This window comes from Schistocerca nitens, chromosome 1 (genome assembly GCF_023898315.1).
Source record: "Schistocerca nitens isolate TAMUIC-IGC-003100 chromosome 1, iqSchNite1.1, whole genome shotgun sequence".
Taxonomy (NCBI): domain Eukaryota; kingdom Metazoa; phylum Arthropoda; class Insecta; order Orthoptera; family Acrididae; genus Schistocerca; species Schistocerca nitens.
Genome location: NC_064614.1, coordinates 1,174,810,676 through 1,174,836,621, shown reverse-complemented (window position 1 = coordinate 1,174,836,621; position 25,946 = coordinate 1,174,810,676). Strand labels below are relative to the sequence as shown.

Below are 25,946 nucleotides of genomic sequence, written 5' to 3'. Positions count from 1 at the left end.
GATGACAAAATGTGGAACAAAACAGTCACTGTAGAATCACAATACATCAGAAAAAGCACACCATATGGTAAAAAGGTATGAATTCATAATTTATGTGTTTTTTCAAATATCTGTAATTACGATTTAAAATCTAATAGTTACATGTATACAAACAGTAAAGAACATTCTTTATCTTTAACAGATGAAAAATAAAAGCCCACTGAAGATGCTGCAACTGCAGTGAAACATGTTTGGGCTAAAAAACAAAATTGTGTTTTGCTAAAAGCGGACCCTATCCAAAAACATACGTATGGAGACAGCATTTAAAGTGATAGAGTTTGAAAGTGAACAATTTTGTGAGCTCCTACGAACTGCGTTATAAAAATAAACCAAAAAGATTAGACGAATGGAGAGAAATAACTTAGCTATTAGAAAGGGAAAAGCACAATGTGAAAAAATATTGACTTTATTAACAAAGTAGTGTCTTTATTGACATCTTTTCGACAAAGACAAACAAACAAACAGAACTGGGAGTGACCATTAACTTTCTGCTGTAGGTAGGCCTCCATCTCTCCTAAAAGAGGTGTCATATTTGTAAATTTTAGGGCGTACACAATTCAATAACAATTCGAAATATGTAGCTCTCATAAGGGAAGAAATAATGAAATAGCCCATATTCCGATTCATCTTTAAGATAGATATTAATTTTCTCCCACCACATTGATTCCTACTTTCTAAAAGAGAGGTCATTCACCAGCGTCGATTCTACTTCTTTTCCTGATAGCTTCTTGCAGTATAATAAATGTTGCATATGCGACGACTGCTAAATGTTCTTCGTACCTCATAATATGGGCAGGTCGGGCTCTGAGCACTATGGGACTTAACATCTGTGGTCATCAGTCCCCTAGAACTTACAACTACTTAAACCTAACTAACCTAAGGACATCACACACATCCATGCCCAAGGCAGGATTCGAACCTGCGACCGTAGCGGTCACGCGGTTCCATACTGAAGCGCCTAGAACCGCACGGCCTATGGGCAGGTGAAATCGTAATTAAAATGCTACTTTATAACAATAACAACACGTGAGCAACGTCGGCGGGTTATCAGAGTCCCCCAAGCCCTTCCTCTGGTGTGGATTAAGTCTCTTTTACACGATCGACTTACTTGTCTGAATTGTCCACACAAGTGAGCCTACTGCAGCGCCCCTGGCGTTTTATTCCCGTACTGAGTCTTGTCTGCTTTGAGTGCGAAACTGCCTGTGATGTGAGAGCTGTCTGCTGTTCAGTTTGGCATCTGAACTGTGAAAGTGAGGTTATGAACGATTATCCTTTTACGGAAAAATCGAAATGTAGTAACATAATTTAGGAGCAAGCAATGAGAACAGATTTCATTAACGATAAAAGCAGAATTCATAGTGCAAGTTATTATCAAAAGTCGTGTGGTAAATTGTCCACACTCCTAAGAACTGAAAGAACAGGAAATGTGTGATCCAAAAATTTCAGAACATATACATTTATTTGCTCGAGAATATTCGTACTTAGAAATACATCAGACAATTTGTAGAACTCAGTGAATAGCGCCTCTCTGCTTTATCCTTTGTATTTCGTTTGTTTGCTGAGTGCCAAATTACAACGAAATCATTTTTCTCGTGCAACGATTTTCACTTTTTCACTGTTGAAATATTTTCATTAATACACGATTGTCTATTTACGTTCTTATTTATCCAAAGTGAAGGATTTTCTCAGTAAAACGTAAATACCTTTTTCTCTCAGGTATTCCGTCTCTCTTGTAGGAGAACTCTAGTAAGAACAAATACCAGGAGATTATGTAATTTTTCAGTGTGCCACGAAAACAAAGCAATAAACATAATAAAGATAAAAAAGACGCTAAGGCACTAAATCTATTTCTGCAATTGGAGTGAGCTCGACCAGAATAGGTTATAATTTCCCATGTTAGCAGTCACCCCTATAGTTTCTCGTTTCAGCGCATGCGCAGTGTGCAGCATCGTCGGAAATGTAGAACCCCACACTCAGTACAGTATATGGATCATTGACGTCATAGACACACTCGCGTCATGATTGGTTGCTGATTTACATGCAAGCACAAAAAGTGCACGCAATTCGAGTGGTTGCTTTTGACCAGAAAATCGCTCGTGTAAAACAGGCTTGAAAAGCCGAACGCCAATTCGCGTAGTGTAACCGCGCCCTTTGTGAGCTAGTGCTCTCGACAAAATATATCGACGCATATACAATTCTTACAGTGCATACCAATACACAACGGCGAAATTCTTCCCCAATATATCGATAAACCGACATCGAAATGGCAATATCGAGTACCGATATTTTTATTTTGTGTTATTTTTTCGCAATCTTCCCTAAATATTTGAAATCATTCTTTTGAAATTGTAGAAGAACATAATTTTACTTTCACTGTGTGAAGGAATCTTACTTTTGGAGCTTTCATCACAATTGACAAGAATGGAGGAAAAAAATACAGTAGAAGAAGAATGAGTAGCTTTAACAGATGAAATAGTGAAGGCTGCAGAGGATCAAGTAGGTAAAAAGACGAGGGCTAGTAGAAATCCTTGGGTAACAGAAGAAATATTGAATTTAATTGATGAAAGGAGAAAATATAAAGATGCAGTAAATGAAGCAGGCAAAAAGGAATACAAACGTCTCAAAAATGAGATCGACAGGAAGTGCAAAATGGCTAAGCAGGGATGGCTAGAGGACAAATGTAAGGATGTAGAGGCTTATCTTACTAGGGGCAAGATAGACACTGCCTACAGGAAAATTAAAGAGGCCTTTGGAGAAAAGAGAGCCACTTGTATGAATATCAAGAGCTCAGATGGAAACCCAGTTCTAAGCAAAGAAGGGAAAGCAGAAAAGGAGTATATAGAGGGTCTATACAAGGGCGAAGAACTTCAGGACAATAATTAAGGAAATGGGATATAGATGAAGATGAAATGGGGGATATGATACGGCGTGAAGAGTTTGACAGAGCACTGAAAGACCTGAATCGAAACAAGGCCCCGGGAGTAGACAACATTCCATTACAACTACTGACGGCCTTGGGAGAGCCTGACAAAACTCTACCATCTGGTGAGCAAGATGTACGAGACAGGCGAAATACCGTCAGACTTCAAGAAGAATATAATAATTCCAATCCCAAATACAGCAGGTGTTGACAGATGTGAAAACTACCGAACTATCAGTTTAATAAGTCACGGCTGCAAAATACTAACGCGAATTCTTTACAGACGAATGGAAAAACTGGTAGAAGCCGACCTCGGGGAAGATCAGTTTGGATTCCATAGAAATGTTGGAACACGTGAGGCAATACTGATCTTACGACTTATCTTCGAAGAAAGATTAAGGAAAGGCAAAGCTACGTTTCTAGCATTTGTAGACTTAGAGAAAGCTTTTGACAATGTTGACTGGGATACTGTCTTTCAAATTCAAAAGGTGGCAGGGGTAAAATACAGGGAGCGAAAGGCTATTTATAATTTGTACAGAAACCAGATGGCAGTTGTAAGAGCCGAGAGGCACGAAAGGGAAGCAGTGGTTGGGAAGGGAGTGAGACAGGGTTGTAGCCTCTCCCCGATGTTATTCAATCTGTATATTGAGCAAGCAGTAAAGGAAACAAAAGAAAAGTTCGGTGTAGGTATTAAAATCCATGGAGAAGAAATAAAAACTTTGAGGTTCGCCGATGACATTGTAATTCTGTCAGAGACAGAAAAGGACTTGGAAGAGCAGTTGAACGGAATGGACAGTGTCTTGAAAGGAGGATATAAGATGAACATCAACAAAAGCAAAACTGCGATTATGGAATGTAGTCAAATTAAGTCGGGTGACGCTGAGGGAATTAGATTAGAAAATGAGACACGTAAAGTAGACAATGAGTTTTGCTATTTGGGGAGCAAAATAACTGATGATGGTCGAAGTAGAGAGGATATAAAATGTAAGACTGGCAATGGCAAGGAAAGCGTTTCTGAAGAAGAGAAATTTGTTAACATCGAGTATAGATTTAAGTGTCAGGAAGTCGTTTCTGGAAGTATTTGTACAGACTGTACCCATTTATGGACGATAAATAGTTTAGACAAGAAGAGAAGCTTTCGAAATGTGGTGCTACAGAAGAATGCTGAAGATTAGATGGGTAGATCACATAACTAATGAGGAAGTATTGAATAGGATTGGGGAGAAGAGGTGTTTGTGGCACAACTTGACAAGAAGAAGGGATCGGTTGGTAGGACATTTCTGAGGCATCAGGGGATCACAAATTTAGCATTGGAGGGCAGCTTGGAGGGTAAAAATCGTAGAGGGGGACCAACAGATGAATACACTAAGCAGATTCAGAAGGATGTAGGTTGCAGTAAGTACTGGGAGATGAAGAAGCTTGCACAGGATAGAGTAGCATGGAGAGCTGCATCAAACCAGTCTCAGGACTGAAGACCACAACAACAACATCACGTCCCGTCTTCCTCTGTGACCGTGTGAAGGAAATATAGAAAAAGCCCGATTGCACTGGGAGTGCGGTAGAATGGAATAATAACATTTCCTATGTGAAGAAAAAGCACACCATTTACTTTAAAAATCAATTTTTAACGCAACTAATGTGCTATTTCTTTACATCGGCATTATTTAAAAACAGCTGCAGAAAATGATGAGTAAAAATCTAAATGACAAGATTAAAGAAGGGAAAATCCAGGATGGAGTGTGAAAATATTATGAAAATGAGAGGTGCTACTCACCGTATAGCGGAGATGCCGAGTTGTAGACAGGCACAACAAAAAGATTGTCACAAATAAGCTTTCGGCCACCAAGGCCTTCGTCAAAAATGGACGACAGACGTACGAAGACACTCTCACACAAAGGCATCTCACACACACATGACTGCAGTCTCTGGCAACTCAAGCCACAAATGACGGGACTGGTCTTTGCGGTTGGTGGAGACGCGTGAGGAGAAATGTTGACGTAATCAGCGGTCGGCGATACCGAGAGAAACTGCAACGTTTACCTTCACCATGCAATTTTGACACTCCAGCTGCTAGGTCGCTGGCGTTTGCAGGAATGGAAAAACAGGGAAGTCGACGTGAAGTGTTCCGGACAAATCCGACATGTAACGAAACCGAACGACAGACCCATCGGACACCTCTTATTGTGCAACTTATATGCACTGGCTATTGCCATGGGTGAACGTGCATCTTTTCCATTCGATTCTTGCACTAAGAGGGTACGCAGGCTGTTAGCTTGCTGATGTACAGGGTATCTAATAATAAATTGGAGCTTGAAAATACCGCTACAATTGTAAGGTTCTTTTATTTAACACACGACCGGTTTCGGGCTGTTATACGCTCATCTTCAGGTGTCAGCTTGGGTGTTGTGACCCCGAGCGCGTGGAGTCCATGGTGTGCGCTCGTTGGTAGCACATCGCGTCTATATACGTCCACTGCGGCGCTCGGGCTCACAGCACCAAGTTACGACACCTGAAGATGGGCGTACAAGAGCCCGAAACCGGTCGTGTGTTAAATGATAGAACCTTACAACTGTAGTGGTATTTTCAAGCTCTGGTATAACGCTCAGTTACGGATATTCCACCGACAGGATTGTTTGTAACAATAAATCAATATTTTTTGAAGGACATCATCTTTACGCCAGTGACTGTGATAAGTTTTTATTACACTATTGCAATTTCGGCCTTGGGTCATTATCAAATGCTGATATTATGGCTTTAAGACATGTCAGCGTAATGTAAGCTGACACATTTGTACGTCTTTTTTTCCTTTATTGTCATTTCCATTCCCCGTCAGGGGCGGGCTGGCAGCAGTATAAGCGCTGCTCTTCAACCAAGAGACAAATAGACCGGAAGGCATTTAAAAACAATATAAAGGAGATATGTTGGCGGAGCATAGAAACAAAAAAGCCGGAAGAGAAGCAAATAATACATACAAGGCGGGGACTGTAAATCGGAGATAAAAATCGAAAAAAGTATGTTACACAAAAAAAACACACACTACATTAAAAGGCACCAGACAAAGTACGGCCGGAGCATGAAAGTCCGTAGAACAAATAAAACAACCACGGGAGGCGTATGAAGGAACTGTCATGGACAATAGACAGGTCAAGCACACAATTAAAACTCACATCACTAGATGACACTTTAGAACGGCACCGAAATACATCACTAACATAGCACACTGATAACGAATAAAAACCTGGGAGGGTCTGCATGGGAGGGGGGAAATGGGAAGAAGGGGAAGGAGGCGAGGTGGAGGGGAGAGAAAGGGGGATGAGGTGGGGTTTGTATGTCGTTGTCAATACTGTTAAATACACTCGTGATGCTGTTACACAGTGCGAGCACACGTATTCAAACATCGTAAAACAACATAATCTGTAAGTGCACATGTTCGTTAAACCATCACTAGTCACAAAATAAAGCGATGTCTGAATACGTGTGCTCACACTGTGTAACAACGTCACGAGTGTATTTAACAGTATTGACAACGACATACAAATTCCCCCATCTGCTCCTATTCCTCGAACTTATCTGCATCCTCTACACCTCCCGCCGTCTTGAACCCCCTCACCCCCTGGTTACTCCTCTCCTCTCCCATCCCCGCCCCCTGCCACGTCTTCACCGTTGTGTCCCCCTACCCTCCATCTCTACACCCTACATCTCCTTTCCCAAGGTGGTTTCCATCAACTCCCCCTCCCGGATGATGCCCTCTCTCTCCCTCCATTTATCCCTCCTATCAACTCTGATCCTCACTCCCCCTCCTTTCCTCTGTCCTTTCCCTGGGCTCCCGCTTCCCCCCTTCCGTCCTGTTTTCTCCCCACTAAACCTCTCCCTATCTCCCTTCTCCCCCCCCCCCCCGAGTCCTTTTGTATTCCCCTCCTCTGCCTACCCCTGTCGCGTCTGCCCTGCGCCCCCCACCCCTCTTATGGGTCCTCATCCTCCATCAGCTCCTTTCCCGGCTCCCCCCCTTTTTTTATTTTCCCCATCATCAGTTTCACCCCACCTGCTCTCGGCTGTGGTCTGTCACATTTGCCAACTTTTTAGTGCAGTGTTCCAGTGACTGTTCAGTGTTGTTCGTCTTTCTCGTATTGCGAACAGAAACCATGCTGTCGCTGGGTGTGAATTTTATGTCTTTTGCGAACGGAAACCAGACTGTCGCCGTGTCTTTTTAATTGTCTGTCTATTGTTTTACCTGTCTGCTTGTATGTATTTTCTTAGCGTCATCATCCCTCTGTTCTTTGTTGTAAGTTCCACGATTTCTTTTCGCCATGTTACTCTTTAAGTCTCCGATTTTATCGCCTGTTTTTATTATTTATTCTCTTCATCACTCTAACAAAGTCTGTAGGCTGAAGAGCGGCATACTAAGCTGCTGCCAGCCCGCCCCCTTCCGGGGGAATTGAATTTCAATAAAGGAAAGAAAAAGACATACAAATCGCCCCCCCCCCCAGTCCTTTTGTATTCCCCTCCTCTGCCTTTCCCCACTCCCTGTCGCGTTTGCCCCCCCCCCTCTTATGGGTCCACGTCCTCCATCGGCTCCTCCCCCCCCCCTTCGTTTTTCCTCTCCTCCCCCCCTTTTCTTTCCCATCATCTGTCCAGATTCCCTCGTCTGTGGTATGTCATATTTGTGCCAACGTCTTAGTGCAGAATTAGATTTTCACTCTGCAGCGGAGTTTGCGCTGATATGAAACTTCGTGGCAGATTAAAACTATATGCTGGACCGAGGCTCGAACTCGTGACCTTTGCCTTTTGCGGGCAAGTGCTCTACCAACTGAGCTACCCAAGCATGACCGACACCCTGTCCTCACAGCTTTACTTCTGCCAGTACCTCGTCTCCTACCTTCCAAACTTTTCAGAAGCTCTCCTGCGAACCTAGCAGAACTAACACTCCTGAAAGAAACGATATTGCGGAGACATGCCTTAGTCACAGCCTGGGGGATGTTTCCAGAATATTTTCACTCTGCAGCGGAGTGTGCGCTGATATGAAACTTCCTGAGAGATTAACACTGTGTGCCGGACCGATACTCGAACTCGTGACCTTTGCCTTTCGTGGGCAAGTGCTCTACCAACTGAGCTAAACTGAGCTACCCAAGCACGACACACGACCCGTCCTCACAGCTTAAATTCCGCCAGTACCTCGTCTCCTACCTTCCAAACTTCACGGAAGCTCTTCTGCGAAACTTGCAGAACTAGCACTCCTGGAAGAAAGGATATTGACTAGCACTCCTGGAAGAAAGGATATTGCAGACATGGCTTAGCCACAGCCTGGGGGATGTTTCCAGAATGAGATTTTCACTCTGCAGCGGAGTGTGCGCTGATATGAAACTTCGTGGCAGATTAAAGCTGTGTGCCGGACTGAGGCTCGAACTCGGCACCATTGCCTTTCTCGGTCCGGCACACAGTTTTAATCTGCCAGGAAGTTTTTAGTACAGTGTTCAAGTGAATGTTCGGTGTTGTGCGTCTTTCCAAAATGTTGCGAACAGAAATCATGCTGTCGCTGGGTGTGAATTTTATACCTCTTGCAAACAGAAACCAGATGTCGTCGTGCTTTTTAATTGGTTCCAACGGTTCAAATGGCTCTGAGCACTATGGGACTTAACATCTGTGGTCATCAGTCCCCTAGAACTTACAACTACTTAAACCTAACTAACCTAAGGACATCACACACCTCCATGCCCGAGGCAGGACTCGAACCTGCGACCGCAGCAGTCGCGCGGTTCCGGACTAAAGCGCCTAGAACCGCTTGGCCACCGCGGCCGGCTCTTTCTTTTTTTTTTTAATTGTCTGTCTGTTATTTTACCTGTCTGCTTCCTGTGTATTTTATTAGCATCATCCACCCTTTGTTTTATGTTTTAAGTTCCATAATTTTCGGCCATTTTACCATTTAAGTCACCGATTTTATCGCCTGCTTTTATTGTTTATTATGTTCATCCTTTTAAAACAAATTCTGTAGGCTGAAGAGTGGCGTACTAAGCTGCTGCCAGCCCGCCCCCTTCGGGGGGAATCGAAACTCAATAAAGAAAAAAAAGGAAAGACATACAAATGTGTCAGCTTACATTACGTTGACATGGCTTAAAGCCATAATATCAGCACTTGATAATGGTCTAAGGCCGAAATTGCAATAGTGTAATAAAAACTTATCACAGACACTGTCGTAAAGACGACGTCCTTCAGAAAAAATTTTATGACTGTGAATCCCAGCACAGCAAGTTTTTCAATAAATCAGTACTTAAACATACAACTCTAAAACCGGCAGTATATTTATAAAGCGACGCCGATATTTTTCCGTCGAGTCATCGATACATTTTTCGATATATCAAGGGCAGACGTCGCCATTCTATTAAACATCGATTTATCGGCTTCCTGATATTTATAAAAATATTAACTGTCCTTTCGAGCATCTGACGCTAGACTGTTATTCGTTTGCATAGCGCCTGTAGTCAGTCTGAGTACTTACGTAGAGTGTAAACTACATGCGTCCGGTGTGTGTGTGTGTGTGTGTGTGTAACCGGCAGTATATTTATAATGTGCAGTCGATATTTTTCCGCCGATTCATCGATACAGTTTTTCGCTATTTCAAGGGCAGATGTCACCATTTTATTAAATATCGATGTATCGGATTACTGATATTTATAAATAGATATTAACTGTCCTTTCGAGCATTTACGCTAGACGGTTATTCGTTTGCTTAGCGCCTGTAGTCAGTCTTACTTACTTACGTACTACATGACTCCGATGTGTGTGTGTGTGTGTGTGTGTGTGTGCCCGGAACAAGTATGACCAACCGGCCCGGTGACTTTATCCCTCCGAAGACGTGACCCCGATTTCGCCGGCGGCCCAGAGAAGCTGGCCGTACGTTGAGCTGGAGTGGTGGGGGGGGGCCAGGTCCAACCGCCGGCGGGTGAAGGGAGGAGGAGGGGGGGTAGGGGAGGAGCGCCTCTGTCGGCGAGACTGAGACGCGCGCGGCCTCAGTCGGCGCGATGCCTTGAGCGCTCGCGCTTCGCAATGTCCGTGTCCGCCGCGCTGTCACTGCCGCTGCTGCTGCTACTCCTGCCGCCGCTGTCGGCCGGCGCCGACCACGTGGTGCGGATCAACAGGTGCTGCGCGCCGCAGGAGCGCTACAGCTTCTCGCAGGGGGCGTGCGAGCCGGCGCCCGGCGGCGCGCAGCCGCCCCCGTGGACGCCGCTGGTGTACTCGCCGGCGGCCGGGGACCTGCTGCCCGAGCTGCCGCCCCACTGGCAGCAGCGCGCCGGGTTCGTGCCCCGGTGCGAGGGCGCCGCCAAGGTGCTGCGCACGCACCCCGACGGCCTGCACGACTACATCATCTTCGACAACGGCTCCCTGTGGCTGACCGAGACGCAGGAGTTCTTCCACCCGGAGGCGTACTGCGTCGACGGCGACGTGGCCGTCATCTGCCTGCAGGGCGCCGCCGAGGAGGACGAGGTGCGCTTCAGGAAGTGCTGCCTGGGCGACGGCGTCTTCAGCGAGGCGTCCATGTCCTGCACGGAGGGCGGCGGAGCGCCGGCGGGCGCCACCGTCGCCGAGGTGGTGGCCCGGAGCTGGCCGCGCGCCAGGCTCACCGCCAACTTCCCCGTCTGCCGCACGCCGGGCACCCACTTCGAGGTCGCCGGTTCTGTGCTCGGCGGCGACGGCTCGCTCAAGAGGGACGGCTCGCTCATCATCAGAGGCGCCGCGCTCACCCTCACCCTCCGGGCCGACGAGTTCTGCCTCGAGAGGGTCGTCCAGCACAGCGCCGACGCCGGTGTCCAGGTAAGACCGGTGGTGCCTCTAGCGTACCCTCAACAAAACAAAGTGATTCGCAGTTTGTTTTCATACAGTGATAACAAGTTTGTGGCTCGTGTGTGCTAGTGGCTGTTGGCAGACTGCCTGCGTCGTAGCCCGACGTAGAGGCGACTGCGGAACGTAACAACTCGGTCATGACATGGCGAAGCCGACTTACGTGAATCTGGAGTAAAGGTTGTCAGACTAATGTCACGAGAGCTTGGGTGTGCTGACAGTCTGATCTGTAGCACAGCCCGTGATCTACGTCAGGATGGAAGACTTCACTTGGCGAAGCCAACGAATACGGAAGCAGAAAATATGGTTGTGGTAACAAGTGGTCCGATGTTTACGTTCGCTACATATTGAAAGATGCAAGTGGGATCCAGTACGTAATGTTACCGTTTGTCGTAACAGATTGACCTGTAACTTAGCCAGATCTCCGTGTCCGCGCACCGTATTTCACACATTTTTCGTGGTTACTGTGTTATGTTGTCCTCTCCGTCCACTCCACCCTCTCTGGGATCTTGGTTGTCGCAGTAGCTTCATCTACAATGTAGTCTGAGGTCTAGGTTAGGTTGAAAGGAGATAATTTGGGCGTGAACTGACGAAGACAAATAAAGGTTGTCGTACAGCCCATGGTACACGTTATCTTAATATTTGACGCAATTTACGATGCAAATAAATAAAACTGGAAAGCAAATTCAGAAAAAGTTGTCTTGTATAGCTGACACATCACCGTCGAATATTTTTGTTAATAACGTGCAACATGCACAGTAGGAGAAGAATGGAATATGTAATCATTATCCTAGTCTACAACCATCAAAGTAAGGAAGTTACGGACTTCAACTTCGATATAGTGCAAGCTGTAATGGGAACCATGGTGGCACCCATAATAAAGATAGGTTGAGAAGCGCCGGAACAAAACCCTATATATCCACTGTATTCGCGTGTTTGAGCTGTAGGGGGTAGATACGGGAGTAATAATAATACATGCTGCCTGCCACAAAATAATTTTCAGCACAACGCGACATCAAGTGTTTCATGGCGTGTTTCTCCTTTTTATAGCTTGTGGAGCCATTTAGAAATCACTGTTGGTTACTTTCTGTAAATTAACAGCAAATGCGGATTTACCGATTTTTGTTCCGGCGCCTCCTCAGTTGTAAACAGCTACTTCAGTTGTATTCAGATAAAGAATTGTCTATTTCCTGAATGAGAATTACATTAGAGCCATGTGGAGTCGTTCTTTTTTAAGTAGTCGTTGCAGCGGATGTAGAAGAATGTGATAACGCCGTTCGGCAATTAACCCGGTCCGTCTCTGTTACGTGAGTTGCCATAGCCATGACAGATTGATCTGTAACAAACCACGAGGTTCTGACCAGGTAGGGAGGTCACAATACCGGTATAATTAATATTTGGAGCCATACTTCTTATATGCTTTGTAAACATGCTAAAGGAAAATCGTAGTTTGGCTGTGGTTTGAAGCAGCCAACATATGTGTAATGACTGTCTTCATAAGTATTGTGCACTCCATAGTTGCATTTACGTCTCAGACAAAACCATTTGATTTCCGATATAGCTGAAATACGTATAACTGCATGACTTCAAAATCGCTATACGGAGCAATTGCGTCAATGGTCGAAGGAGACGAGTTGTATCGTATTCTTCAGTTACCTGCACCGAAGTACGATACTCCAGAGCTGTCTCGTTATCGTGGTACTTTTGAGTGGCGTGCAGCTGAAATGATGTCTCGTCCACGATCGCAAAATTTAATGGATTTCCTACCGTCTATTAAAAATGAGGAGAATGACATTTTGGACACATATTTGGTGAAGTACGATTGTGCAGTATTGGAAGTCACGCAGTGATCTAATGATGTTTGTTTGTGCCTCCCTACTAAGAGGCCATCGCATTGCAAAGATGTGGAAAGTCGTGCAAACTTTGTCTTCTGGACGTCACACGTTGACGATAGCTTTCGTCTTTGTTTACATTATCCATAACGTTTTACTACTGTTGTCACAAATAATTTTGCTTCTCATACCAGATTTAGACACTACTCATATGATGGATTAAAGCAATACCGGTTTCCGTTATCACATGTAATCATACAATTTTTCCTAGTCTCTGTGGATAATAGTCAAAACCATAGTTAATTACACGCAACAGGACGTTCGAAAAATTATACACTAGTTTCCTTTCGTAGTGAGAAGAATGATACATTCCCTAATGCTGAAATGAGCTACTGCATGGGCTATAAAGCTGCATAGGCGAAGGATGAAGCCTATGGTGGCTATAACGCACGAAATATGAGGATCCTAGTGTGCCGAACAGCAATTATGCTACGAGAAAGATGGAGGTGACTTTACACGCTTTAATCAATAGCAAAGATTGTATAATACTTCTGGCGAAGTCTAGTACAATCGACGGTCAGAATAAACTGCGTCAAAAGTTGCGGTCGATATTCAACCGAACCGCTCGAATCATAAATTTTGAAAAAGTTGAGTGCAGCGGAGCAGTAGTAAGGCATTGGATTCACATTCTAGAAGATAGTGGTTCAGTTCTATCCTCTACCATATAGAGGTAAATACGCATGGCTTGACAATTTGAGGAAGGAAAATGCCGGAATGTTTGTTTTGAAACGAACACGGTCAATTTGTTATCCCAAGACTAGGTTGTGCTTCGTCCTTGTTGGACTCGTCAACATGTAGTTGAACACCATCTAAATCCATGTTCATTATAAAAATGGATGTGTTTGTGTTTCTACATCTTCCAAACCAGTGGACCGCTTTCAAACAAATTTGGTACACATATCTCGTACTATGAGACAACAATCGCTGTCGTCGGGGTAAGGACGACCTATCAAAGCGAAGGAGATATGAAGTCACAAGCACTGACATGTGTGAAAAAACTGCCGGGTCATCCATGATGTTTAAATTTATTACTTTTTTTGCTATTAATTATATGTGCTGCTGAAAGTGCCGTACATGTACATCATTTTGCAACACTCAGTTCCAGAGATTTTATAATCACTGGGAAGCGGGGAAAAAACACTGCATCATGCCTGAAATTTTATTACATTTATTCTTTACCACTAAAACAGTCCCGTAGTCGAGTCAATTTTAAGAAATCCCTGACACCTGGCAGCTTTCAACCGCAAAGCTCAAACGGCTGTAGGCGACAGCCATATGTAGACCTACAATGAGACGTTGCCATACAGACGTTTACAAAATGGCCTTGTAGACACGCGAAACGGCTGTACTTATACATTTGTACGTTATGCATATTTCTTTGCACGACTGTTTCATGATTTCAAAGGTGTTTTCACGAATACATGGAAATCAATTTGTTTCGGTTTTTTATTTGTGTGTCTTAGAGAAAATTTGCAAAATTACTTACTACCTGAGCAATGCCGAGTTTGTCAGCTAGTTGAATAATAAACAGCAAATATTAGTTCTGTCACAACGCGACTGAACGCCGAAGAAAAATAGCTAATTAACATTATTGTGAAAGGTGTGGTGGAAGTTTATCGTATTCCACAGTTACAAAGTAAAAATGTTTGATTGTTTTTTAAAAATGAAAGATGTTTAACGCTTATCGTCTGTGACCTCAGATAAAAAGAAATAAGAATCTTCGTCTGACGTGAGTTCAGATTGACAGTCTCTATGCCACGGGAACTGTCGCTACGAAAGTGGTTTCGTTACTTCACAAGCTGTGAAGGAACATTCATTTTTTTTTCTATCCTGGCATTCCGCGGCAACAATAAATATGTTAGTGTTATAGAAACGAAGCTAAATTCGTGTGCATATTTCTCATTCGAGGCGAGCGCATTCGCGCGTTACTGTAGTGTCGAAGTAATAGTGAAAGCGAAAACTCGCGTCTGTCCACTGTGGATGCGCGGGAAGCGCTGAGTGGCAATAACAGGACGGGACAGGTGGCTGCCGGCGCATGCGCAACAGTTACGACAGAGGCCGGCGCTGTTTGTGTTTACGCCTGCCGCTCGGCCGAGCGTTGAGCTTTTCGCAGCGCGTGGCATTCCGGTCCGGACGTGGCCCCGGCGGGAACTGTCACACTCACACTACGCCGCTGAAAGGCTGCGCTCGTACGGCCGTGTCTGCGGCAGGAAGCGGCCGTAATTGTGTCAGCGGTGGCGTTCGCCGCCGGAGCGGGTATTTTCGGTAGCGGCGAAGCTTCGTTAGCGGAAGCAACTCAACAGCTTACCAGGCTGTACTACCGCGTTCCAGGGCTGAGGGAGAGACACAGCTTCCGCGTCTACGTCAGAATTAAATACACTAAAAATAAGGGTAAAAGTTAAATAGTAGTGCCGCTTGCATTTTCCACAGTTTATGTACGATGTTTGTACATAATACCCACCAAAATACTCACCGGGACTTGTTTATCTACTGTACGTTTCCTGAATTTATCTTTCTTTAGTTCTCCGACAGGTGTGTTAAATATTGCTCAAAAATGGTGCAAATGGCTCTGAGCGCTATGGGACTTAACAAAAATGGCTCTGAGCACTATGCGACTTAACTTCTGAGGTCATCAGTCGCCTAGAACTTAGAACTAATTAAACCTAACTAACCGAAGGACATCACACACATCCATGCCCGAGGCAGGATTCGAACCTGCGACCGTAGCGGTCGCCCGGTTCCAGACTGTAGCGCCTAGAAACGCACGGCCACTCCGGCCGGCGGGACTTAACATCTGAGGTCATCTGTCCCCTAGAACTTAGAACTACTTAAACCTAACTAACCTAAGGACATCACACACACATCCATGCCCGAGGCAGGATTCAAACCTGCGACCGTAGCGGTCGCGCCGTTCCAGACCGTAGCGCCTAGAACCGCTCGGCCACTTCGGCCGGCCTTAAATATTGCAAAGTGCGTTAAGGAATGTGAGTGAACGTAGACAACAGGCTTATAAGGGGACAGTGCGAACTTCCATTCACCGATTTAATTCATATTGACAGGGTGTATGTGGCACCACTAGGCTTTTAACACGTGTAACAGGAAGATGCAAATTTCGGCCGTTTTTTAGAAAATAAAGTTTGAAAGCTATAAGCGTGCTTATACTGTAAGCTTTGTAGAGGCACCAGTTTTCACGAAGTTCGCTGCCGATCGTGTAAGTGGTTAGCTACATACGTATGCGCGAGGTCTCTAAATCAAATCTCACTGCCAGTAGTGTACTTTTCATTTCCACTTAATTTTAACAACTGATATATTATGACTGTGAAAGTATTAACACGTAATCGTTCATTTACTATTTTCCCAATCTTTAACATGAAAAAGAGGAGACTTTTTTCCTTAATGAGATTGGAAATGAAAAATGGATACACGAAAACTTTCAATCAACTCAGTCTACTCATTTTATTTTTATTATTCTGTCTACATTTATGACAACTACTAAGCGTAGCTCAAAAATGGTTGAAATGGCACTAAGCACTATGGGACTTAACATCTGAGGTCATCAGTCTCCTCGACTGAGAACTACTTAAACCCAAGTAACCTGACATCACACACATCCATGCCCGAGGCAGGATTCGAACCTGCGACCGCAGCAGCAACGTGGTTCCGGACTGAAGTGCCAAGAACCGCTCGGCCACAGCGGTCGGCTAAGCGTAACTTATTCAACATTGTACGAATCGGGATGATACTGATCGCAGAAATACGAAAACAATAATTATCGCGGCATACAGCCTTTGTAAGGAACGCCGAATTTTTTTATATGTCCATGGTATTTTTCAGTACGTCTGTTGCAAAACAAAGTTGGTTTATATTTATAAAAGATTCTCGGCCGTCAAACAGTTTTGCGACGTACCACGCAAATCAAAGCCTAGCACCGAGATTTGGTGCAGAAAACTTACAAAAAAAGTAGAACCGGCAGCGAGATTCGACCCAGAGACATTGCGCATATTTAACTAACTGCTTGTTAGATCGGCTGGGGACCCGCTGCCTATTAGCGACCAAATAACATTTATAAGGACCCTTAAAATTACCAAGCTCGATTTGCCTCTTCCTAATCAAACATATTAAAGTCCTAGAGGTGCCCTACACAATCTATCAGTGCGAAGCAAATCGACGTGGGTTAGTTCTTTGTAAGCTAAAGATCAATTTGTTACCACAGCCTTTGTTTCGTATTCACATTCGGTGGCTTCGTCAGCTGACAACCAGTAACCTTCCAACCCAACAAACCTCAGCCTACCACGGAAACAAAGATTTCAGGGGGGAGAGGGGTGTTCCTCACAATCTAGCCACGATTAATAAGCATCGTAGGAACTCCGTACAAGTGGCTTACAATTACCCGTATGAGCAACACAATTTGCTCATCGATACTACTGTGTGGTCACTTCATGTAACTCGGCACACAAATGTGTTTATTAAAAGCTACGTCAAAAGCAAGAGAAGGAAACTGGGCGTAAAAGGTAACATGAAACAGAGGTTTTGCTAAATCGTAAAACTAGTGTCCTGGAGTAGGTTTCTTCCGCTTTTATGACGATTTTAATTGACGGAGGTTTTCGTAATACTCCCGGTTTACTTACACCCATTTGCGATATCATCTGTAAGGTGACATGTTGATTATTTTGTAGCCAATTTTTTTCCACGGGAGGTCATAGCACTAATCTGGAAATACCACATAAATCTTGTCTTAAATGGTTACGTCATATGACGCAGAAGTCGTGAAAACGAGAAATCGTAAATCAAAGACAGACACGTTGTTTCTCCGTAGGATGTTTACTTAAATACTAGACTTTTGGATTCGATATATCAAGTTTGATGGGTAACTTATCAGCCGAGCCGCCGTTGCCATGAAGTCGATAAAAATTAAACATTTCGACATCCACAGGCAATACTGTGTCGTATCGGCATCTTGAAATTAGTACACAATGTACTTCGGAATACGATAATTAAGTTGAGTAATTACTGTGTCCGACTCATTAAAAATCTAAGCTATGCCTCGACGTGAATTCGGTTGAGGTATAGGCAGCATCGCGTAAGCAAGAATCTTTTCCCATTAGGTGAGTTGATAGTACCGCCGAGATCCATGCAGGCCCTTGCAATCGGCACCCTCCCATTCGTTTCTCTCACAAGGGGAGGCCACGACGTCTGGAACGCGGATTTACTGCAAACTTCGTACACTCGTAGTACTCGATATGGACAACTAAATGTGTAAGCAGTAGCGCGTACTTCTCAAGCGTTACTGAGAAAACCGCAAGATAATTTCGGTCGTCAAATATATATCTGTGCGTGGACATTTTTACCATGAAGCGGCTGCAGCCGAGTGGTGTCGGCACGGTAGGTCAGCGTGTTCGGTCAGAGCGTTAGCTTCCCTCTGTAATAAAAAGACCGAGCGAACGGATCATCGAACGAATTGAACGGGTGTCATAGGACGTTCGCCCTGCACAAATTCAACGGACAATAAAGAACAATTTCTTAAAAAAAAAAAAAAAAAAAAAGTGCTTGGCGTTCAAGCCACTGGATTGAGTTCCGTTCGTCAATTATTTTTTATTTTCAACAAAGTCATGGTCTTTATTATTTATATTACAATTGATATACTGGGGAAAATACGTGTAATCGGATGAACTTTTATTAAATTTACAATGTTATTTGGCAGTCTACTAATTTTTATCGTCACAAATAATACAATATTCATAACTATCGACTTGTAACTGACCAAACGTATGAAGTGATACTGAAAATGTATGCTTGCCCGTGATTTGAGAAATCCCTTATACCTGGAAGGAGCCCGAAACGACTTGTTACCTCCAAGTTTTGGCCGGGACAGACTGCTTTCGAGAGATGTGCAATTAATCGTCGCTTTCGACATTACGTGTACAAGTTGCAGGATGGTATATTTCGTAAAAACATGGAAAACATAAAGTTAAACGGCACCAGCTGAACCGCGTGACCGCTACGGTCGCAGGTTCGAATCCCGCCTGGGGCATGGATGTGTGTGATGTCCATAGGTTAGTTAGGTTTAAGTAGTTCTAGGGGACTGATGACCACAGATGTTCAAGTCCCATAGTGCTCAGAGCCATTTGGCCCCAGCTGCATTGAATAAATGCTATGTTTCCGCATGCGCGAGGTCTTTTGACGTTTTCCGTGGAAAAACAAACCTCGTTAACATTTTCAAAAACCTCTCTTTCAGACGATAACTTGGAAGCAAATCATGCATAACGCAGTATTTCCTTAAAAATCGAGTGTATTTTAGTAGCGTCTCCCGAGAAGCAATTTCTCGTTCTCTTTCGATTAAATACGAAAAGTTTTGAATACACGGACAAGCATAAATATTCACTATCACTTTATACGTATGGTCGTTAACAAGTCGATAGTTATGAATATTGTATTATTTGTGACGATAAAAATTAGTAGACTGCCAAATAACATTGTAAATTTAACAAAAGTTCATCCGATTACACGTATTTTCCCCATTATATCAATTGTAATATAAATAATAAAGAACATGACTTTGTCGAAAATAAAAAAAAAATTGACGAACGGAACTCAATCCAGTGGCTTGAACGCCAACCACTTTTTTTTTTTTTAAAAAAAAAAAGAAATTGTTCTATATTGTCCGTTGAATTTGTGCAGGGCGAACGTCCTATGATACCCGTTCAGGCCGGCCGCGGTGGTCTAGCGGTTCTGGCGCTGCAGTCCGGAACCGCGGGACTGCTACGGTCGCAGGTTCGAATCCTGCCTCGGGCATGGGTGTGTGTGATGTCCTTAGGTTAGTTAGGTTTAAGTAGTTCTAAGTTCTAGGGGACTTATGACCTAAGATGTTGAGTCCCATAGTGCTCAGAGCCATTTGAGCCATACCCGTTCAATTCGTTCGATGATCCATTCACTCAGTTTTTTAATTACAGAGGGAAGCTAACGCTCTGACCGAACACGCTGACCAGCCGTGCCGACACCACTCTTCTGCAGCCGCTTCATGGTAAAAATGGCCACGCACAGATATATATTTGACGACCAAAATTATCTTGTGGTTTTCTCAGTAACGCTTGACAAGTACGCTTTACTGCTTACACATTTATTTGTCCTCATGGAGTACTACGAGTGTACGAAGTTTGCAGTAAATCCGCGTTCCAAACGTCGTGGCCTCCCCTTGTCGGTAATTTCCGTTAATCTGCATGCCTTTCCGAGAGTCGTGCACGGATAGCCAAATGGTAAGGCGACCGCTCGCAATAAAAGGAAATTCGGGTTTCGAGTCCCGGTCCGGCACGGATTTTCATTGTCGTCATTCCATTGTACAGCTGATGGTTGTCCGTATTCGCGATTGCGAACACATTTAGTGTATTTCATAACGGCTGCAGTCGCCGCAGTGCGTGAACTTCGCATCGTAAGCTGAATAACACAGGCACTGAAATATCATACTTAGAAAAGATTGTTTACCACTGTTCTGTATAATTAACGGAGAAAAGCATTTCCCGTATTCTCTGTGCTTATTGCCCAAGGAGTTCTTTTTGTTATCCGATGTCAATCAAAAAATATACGGAGAGTCGTCTTTGTCAGTTCGGGATGCTACCGAACCGTGCCAACCACGTTCTGAGTTATCGACATCGAAGTGGGTAAAAACTTACTGACTTCATTCGAACGCATGCATAAGGGTGTGCGTTTGAAGAATATTTCGAGAAATAGCAAACGATTTGTAAAAATGGTTCAAATGGCTCTGAGCACTATGGGACTCAACTTCTGTGGTCATCACTCCCCTAGAACTTAGAACTACTTAAACCTAACTAACCTATAACATCACACACATCCATGCCCGAGGCAGGATTCGAACCTGCGACCGTAGCGGTCTCGCGGTTCCAGACTGCAGCGACTAGAACCGCACGGCCACTCCGGCCGGATAAACGATTTGTACAAAAATATTATATCATTGTTTTTGGAAGAACTGTGACAGGAGCCCGGACAACTGGGGACTGCGTATTAGGTCATGTATTAAAACTCTGACGTACTGCTTTCATAATGGCTCCATACTTAACAATCATACACAACCGTTCGCCCGACGAAAGATCCGTACCCAAAGACTGGAAAGTTGCACAGGTTACACCAATATTCAAGAAAGGTAGCAGGAGTAATCCACTAAATGACAGGTCCATACCATTAATGTCGATATGCAGCAGGATTTTAGAACATATATTGTGTTCGAACATTATGAGTTACCTCGAAGGAAACTGTCTATTGACACACAGTCAACATGGCTTTAGAAAACATCGTTCCTGTGAAACACAAGCTCTTTATTCACATCAAGTGCTGAGTGCTATTGACAAGGGATTTCAGATCGATTCCATATTCTTGGATTTCCGGAAGGCTTTTGACACTGTACCACACAAGCGGCTCGTAGTGAAATTGCGTGCTTATGGAATATCGTCTCAGTTTTGTGACTGGAATTGTGACTTCCTGTCAGAGAGGTCACAGTTCGTAGTAATTGACGGAAAGTCATCGAGTAAAACAGAAGTGATTTCAGGCGTTCCCCAAGGTAGTGTTACAGGCCCTTTGCTGTTCCTTATAAATATAAACGATTTGGGAGACAATCTGAGCAGCCGTCTTCGGTTGTTTGCAGATGACGCTGTCGTTTATCGACTAATAAAGTCATCAGAAGATCGAAACAAACTGCAAAACGATTTAGAAGAAATATCAGAATGGTGCGAAAAGTGGCAGTTGACCTTAAATAACGATAAGTGTGAGGTTATCCACTTAAAAGGAACACGTTAAACTTTGGTTACACGATAAATCAGTCTAATCTAAAAGCCTTAAATTCAACTATATACCTAGGTATTACAATTACGAACAACATAAATTGGAAAGAACACATAGAAAATGTTGTGGGGAAGGCTAACCAAAGGCTGCGTTTTATTGGCAGGACACTCAGAAAATGTAACAGACCTACTAAGGAGACTGCCTACTCTACGGTTTTGCGTCTTCTTTTAGAATACTGCTGCGCGGTCTGGGATCCTCACGAGGTAGGACTGATTGAGTACATCGAAAAGGCTCAAAGAAAGGTAGCACGTTTTGTATTATCGCGAAACATGTGAGAGAGTGTCACAGAAATGATACAAGAGTTGGGCTGGAAATCATTAAAAGAAATGCGTTTTTCGTTGCGACGGAATCTTCTCACCAAATTCCAACCACCAACTTTCTCCTCCGAATCAAAAAATATTTTTTTGACACCGGCCTACATAGGGCGGAACGATCGCCACGATAAAATAAGGGAAATCAGAGCTCGTACGGAAAGATATAGGTGTTCATTCTTTCCGCGCGCTATACGGGAGTGGAATAATAGAGAATATTGAAGGTGGTTCGATGAACCCTCTGCCAGGCACTTAAATGAGATTTGCAGGGTATCCATGTAGATGTAGATGGCTAGTTACTAGCCGAAATATACATTTGCTTTAAGAAAGCCTGAAAGGAAAGGACTACAGATTGCTGTGATCCATCATTTGGAAAGTTATATAACAGTCGTTGAGTGCAGTACTCATTCCTAATGGAAGGTAACTTGACAAAATACTTCAATTGAAAAACCACCTGACTTGCCCTGAGCAAGGCCGTTGTAACAAGGTCGAAACGTTGGTTTTAAGTTGATAATTAAAGTTTGTTATACAGTGAGACGGTACAGCATCCAGAAGAATTTTAATCATCATGACACCGACCGCGGAAGCCTACTTACAAGGGGAGCCGCCAATTGTGAAATTCAGATTCGATTCATACTGCGCATAATAAAAGCTCATGGCCAGAGGTGTAATGTGGCAAAGCACCAAGATGCACTTCTCAGCCGTTGTCCAGAAAATCTACAGTTAAAAGAAACCGTTGCGGGGAAATACTCTCTACGATTAATAATTTTCTACAGCGTCGTGGCGCAGCGGTAAGCGCTCGGGTTCGTAATCCGAAGGTCGGCGGATCGAATCTCTCGCCTTGCAATTTTTTTTATTATTAGTTTTTTGTAATTTAAATTTATCGGATCGCTCTCCAATTGCACCGCCTCCATTTTTCCGTTTTTTTTTTTTTTTTAACAGGGTGTACCAAAGCTCTCCTGTCCGCACTGATTTTCGACGATGTTATAAGTTGCGCTAGGGACCGCATCTACCTTCCTTCGAAGTTAGCAGGTAACTACGCTGTTATGCGGCGGCTCGTTTCGGCTCATTCAACATCTATCCTTCAAGTGTAACGAGCGAGTAACGGAGTTTATATTTCATACCTGCCACAGCAAATTTGTGTTCGTGGGGTCTCTATTCCAATTCGAACGTTTGACTTACGCTATACGTATTCGTTTCGGAATATCGTTTCTACGTCTTCCGTTAACTATACGTGGTTAACATTATGAAGACAATTAATAAATTTGTGAAATACAACTGTGTTTGCGGAAAACATAATGATGTTCGAAATTACAAAAAACAAATACTAAAAAAAAAGGTTGCATGGCGCGAGATTCGATCCGGCGACCTTCGGATTACGAACACGAACGCTTACCGCTGCGCCACGACGCTGTAGAAAATTATTAATGGTAGAGAGTATTTCACCGCAACGGTTTCTTTTAACTGTCGATTTTCTCGACAACGGCTGAGAAGTGCATCTTGATGCTTTGCCACATTACACCTCTGGCCATGAGCTTTTATTATGCGCAGTATGAATCGAATCTGAATTTCACAATTGGCGGCCTCCCCTTGTTAGCTATATTGGATGAAACTGTTCAGCTTGCGGAAGCATACGTGGAAGACAAAGGTGATCTTGAGACGTTCGTCTAGAAACGTTCCTTCTGTCGAGGGCAGGCGCCCTTAATGCCTCGGAGCGCTCACTCAAGAAGGCGAGCGTTTATTGAGACAGCCTTCCTGGAGCCAGAGAAATAAACAGCCGTCTGCACGGGGAGTCTTCGGCGCCGCGCCGCAGCGGTGGCTGTGAAGTATGTGCCCGCTCGGGACGCACAACACACTGCAGCGGGGTGCATACGTTCCGAGCACTACCGTCTCATTGTCCTGCTTTCGAGGCCGCCTGTCCACGCTAGAAAACTTGCAGAATGGCATTTACAGAGTCAAATGATCGTAATAATTTGTGCGTCTGCATGACAAGAAAAATTCCGTTCTTAGCACTTCCTTAGCTCAACTCGCCACTTTTAACCTGATTTTTACGCGTAATGAGTTGCGCTCTAGTGAGGTATGGCTATACAGTAACTGTACAAGAAAATTACGTCTGTTGCGAAAGGCACTTAAGGGGACGACACACTGCGTATCTAACCCACGTTAATTTAGGCAACTATTTGACCCATTGCTGAAAAAAACTATCTGATGCAGGACCTTAATATTTTTACTGTATGATGCTAATAGAGTCAACTGTACTAAAATCTGCTTTATCCATTTTATAGTTTTGAAAAAATACTTTTTTAAATTTATTAACAAAATATTAAGTTTTTTTCTGCACAAAATATTTTTTGTGAACTTCGTAATGGGGGAATATTAATGAATGTAGTACCAAAGGTGGCGTTTTACGTTATGCAGAGTCTCTGAAAATTTCATTCATTTATCTGTGATAGTTTCTGATATAATGGGGCATATGTACTGAAAATTTTAGTTTGCGGGAAATTGACATTAAAGAAAAAAACTTTTGAAATTTGTTACTTACAGTTAATTAAAACTGGCCTGCTGCATATGATGGGTCCGCAGGTCGTGGTCGTGCGGTAGCGTTCTCGCTTCCCGCGCCCGGGTTCCCGGGTTCGATTCCCGGCGGGGTCAGGGATTTTCTCTGCCTCGTGATGACTGGGTGTTGTGTGATGTCCTTAGGTTAGTTAGGTTTAAGTAGTTCTAAGTTCTAGGGGACTGATGACCATAGATGTTAAGTCCCATTTTGCATATGATGGCCCTTCTTTGGCCTCTAGCAGGTCTTCCAGCTTCTTTTTCACCTTCCTGCATGTTTGTCTTGCTCTATCGGCCATATTAGACGCAGACCTGTCTGCATCGGCTATCCTCATTTTATCGCAGTGTTGCATCCCAGTGATCATATTTTCACCAGGATTAATTCCCAGCTTTTTCAGTACCCAACACTTTCCAATATTACTACAATTGAATGTAATAACAGCATCATGAACTATAGTTTCATTGTATGCATGCCTACAAATACAGTTTTAAGAAGGCGGTTCCAAATTATGCTGCTGAAACATTCATTTGGGTTCTGTGTCTGTCCATGCAGACATTTTCTTACGTCAGGATGAGCCAAGTCTCTGAAAATAGGTTTAATTGCTGCAATAACAGCAGCTGGAAGAGAATGCTGGTGAGAATAAGATTCTACAGTTGCCTGAGCCCTATTGTATTTGCAGCACGAAATGTCTCCTGCTGGACACAATCCATGACATGGTTTATCATCAGTAGAGAACTTATAGAAGAATATGGCCCAAACATCTCTCTTCATTGCCTCCAGATTTTCTTTACTTCCCCTAATTGCCTGTAAGTTTTCTATAATAACTACTCGCAATCACACTTGAACAAAACTAACCACGTCTTTGAAAGCGCCGGCCGAAGTGGCCGTGCGGTTAAAGGCGCTGCAGTCTGGAACCGCAAGACCGCTACGGTCGCAGGTTCGAATCCTGCCTCGGGCATGGATGTTTGTGATGTCCTTAGGTTAGTTAGGTTTAACTGGTTCTAAGTTCTAGGGGACTAATGACCTCAGCAGTTGAGTCCCATAGTGCTCAGAGCCATTTGAGCCTTTGAAAGCGTGTTGTTTACAAACAGCAGAAACAAAAGAATACCGACCGTTGCATTCCAAGGATAGCCAACACACTTGGGAGTAAAAAAAAAAATCCCTAACGACGTGCAATGTATGGTATATATAGATCTAAAATATATGCAGAAAAGTGGCTGACAGAAAAGTGGGCGTGGCACATAAACACAGGTGGTAGGAAAATGCTCTTTAAATGCTCGAAAAAACTTTTTTTCACCAAAATCCTTTTCAGAGAATTAAAACCTTAATCTATCTAAATATGATGAAAACCGAACATCGATTTTTTTCGATCTGAACCACGGTGTGGTCCCCTTAAAGTGCATGATTACTTACGCTCGTATTGCAGAGTGTGCATAAATGGTTCAAAATGGTTCAAATGGCTCTGAGCACTATGGGACTCAACTGCTGTGATCATCAGTCACCTAGAACTTAGAACTACTTAAACCTAACTAACCTAAGGACATCAC

The 25,946-nt window shown here is 43.7% G+C and overlaps 1 protein-coding gene across 1 annotated transcript in view; it reads left to right on the top strand.

Annotated features, from left to right (window-relative positions):
- Positions 1–9,980: 9,980 nt before the first annotated feature.
- Positions 9,981–25,946, top strand: part of LOC126238974 (probable G-protein coupled receptor Mth-like 1) — a 563,627-nt gene continuing 547,661 nt past the window's right edge. Inside the window, exon 1 of the mRNA XM_049947825.1 lies at positions 9,981–10,765. Within this exon, the coding sequence (XP_049803782.1) occupies positions 10,001–10,765 (765 nt within the window). The 5' untranslated portion in view covers positions 9,981–10,000. The remainder of the gene's footprint in view (positions 10,766–25,946) is intronic.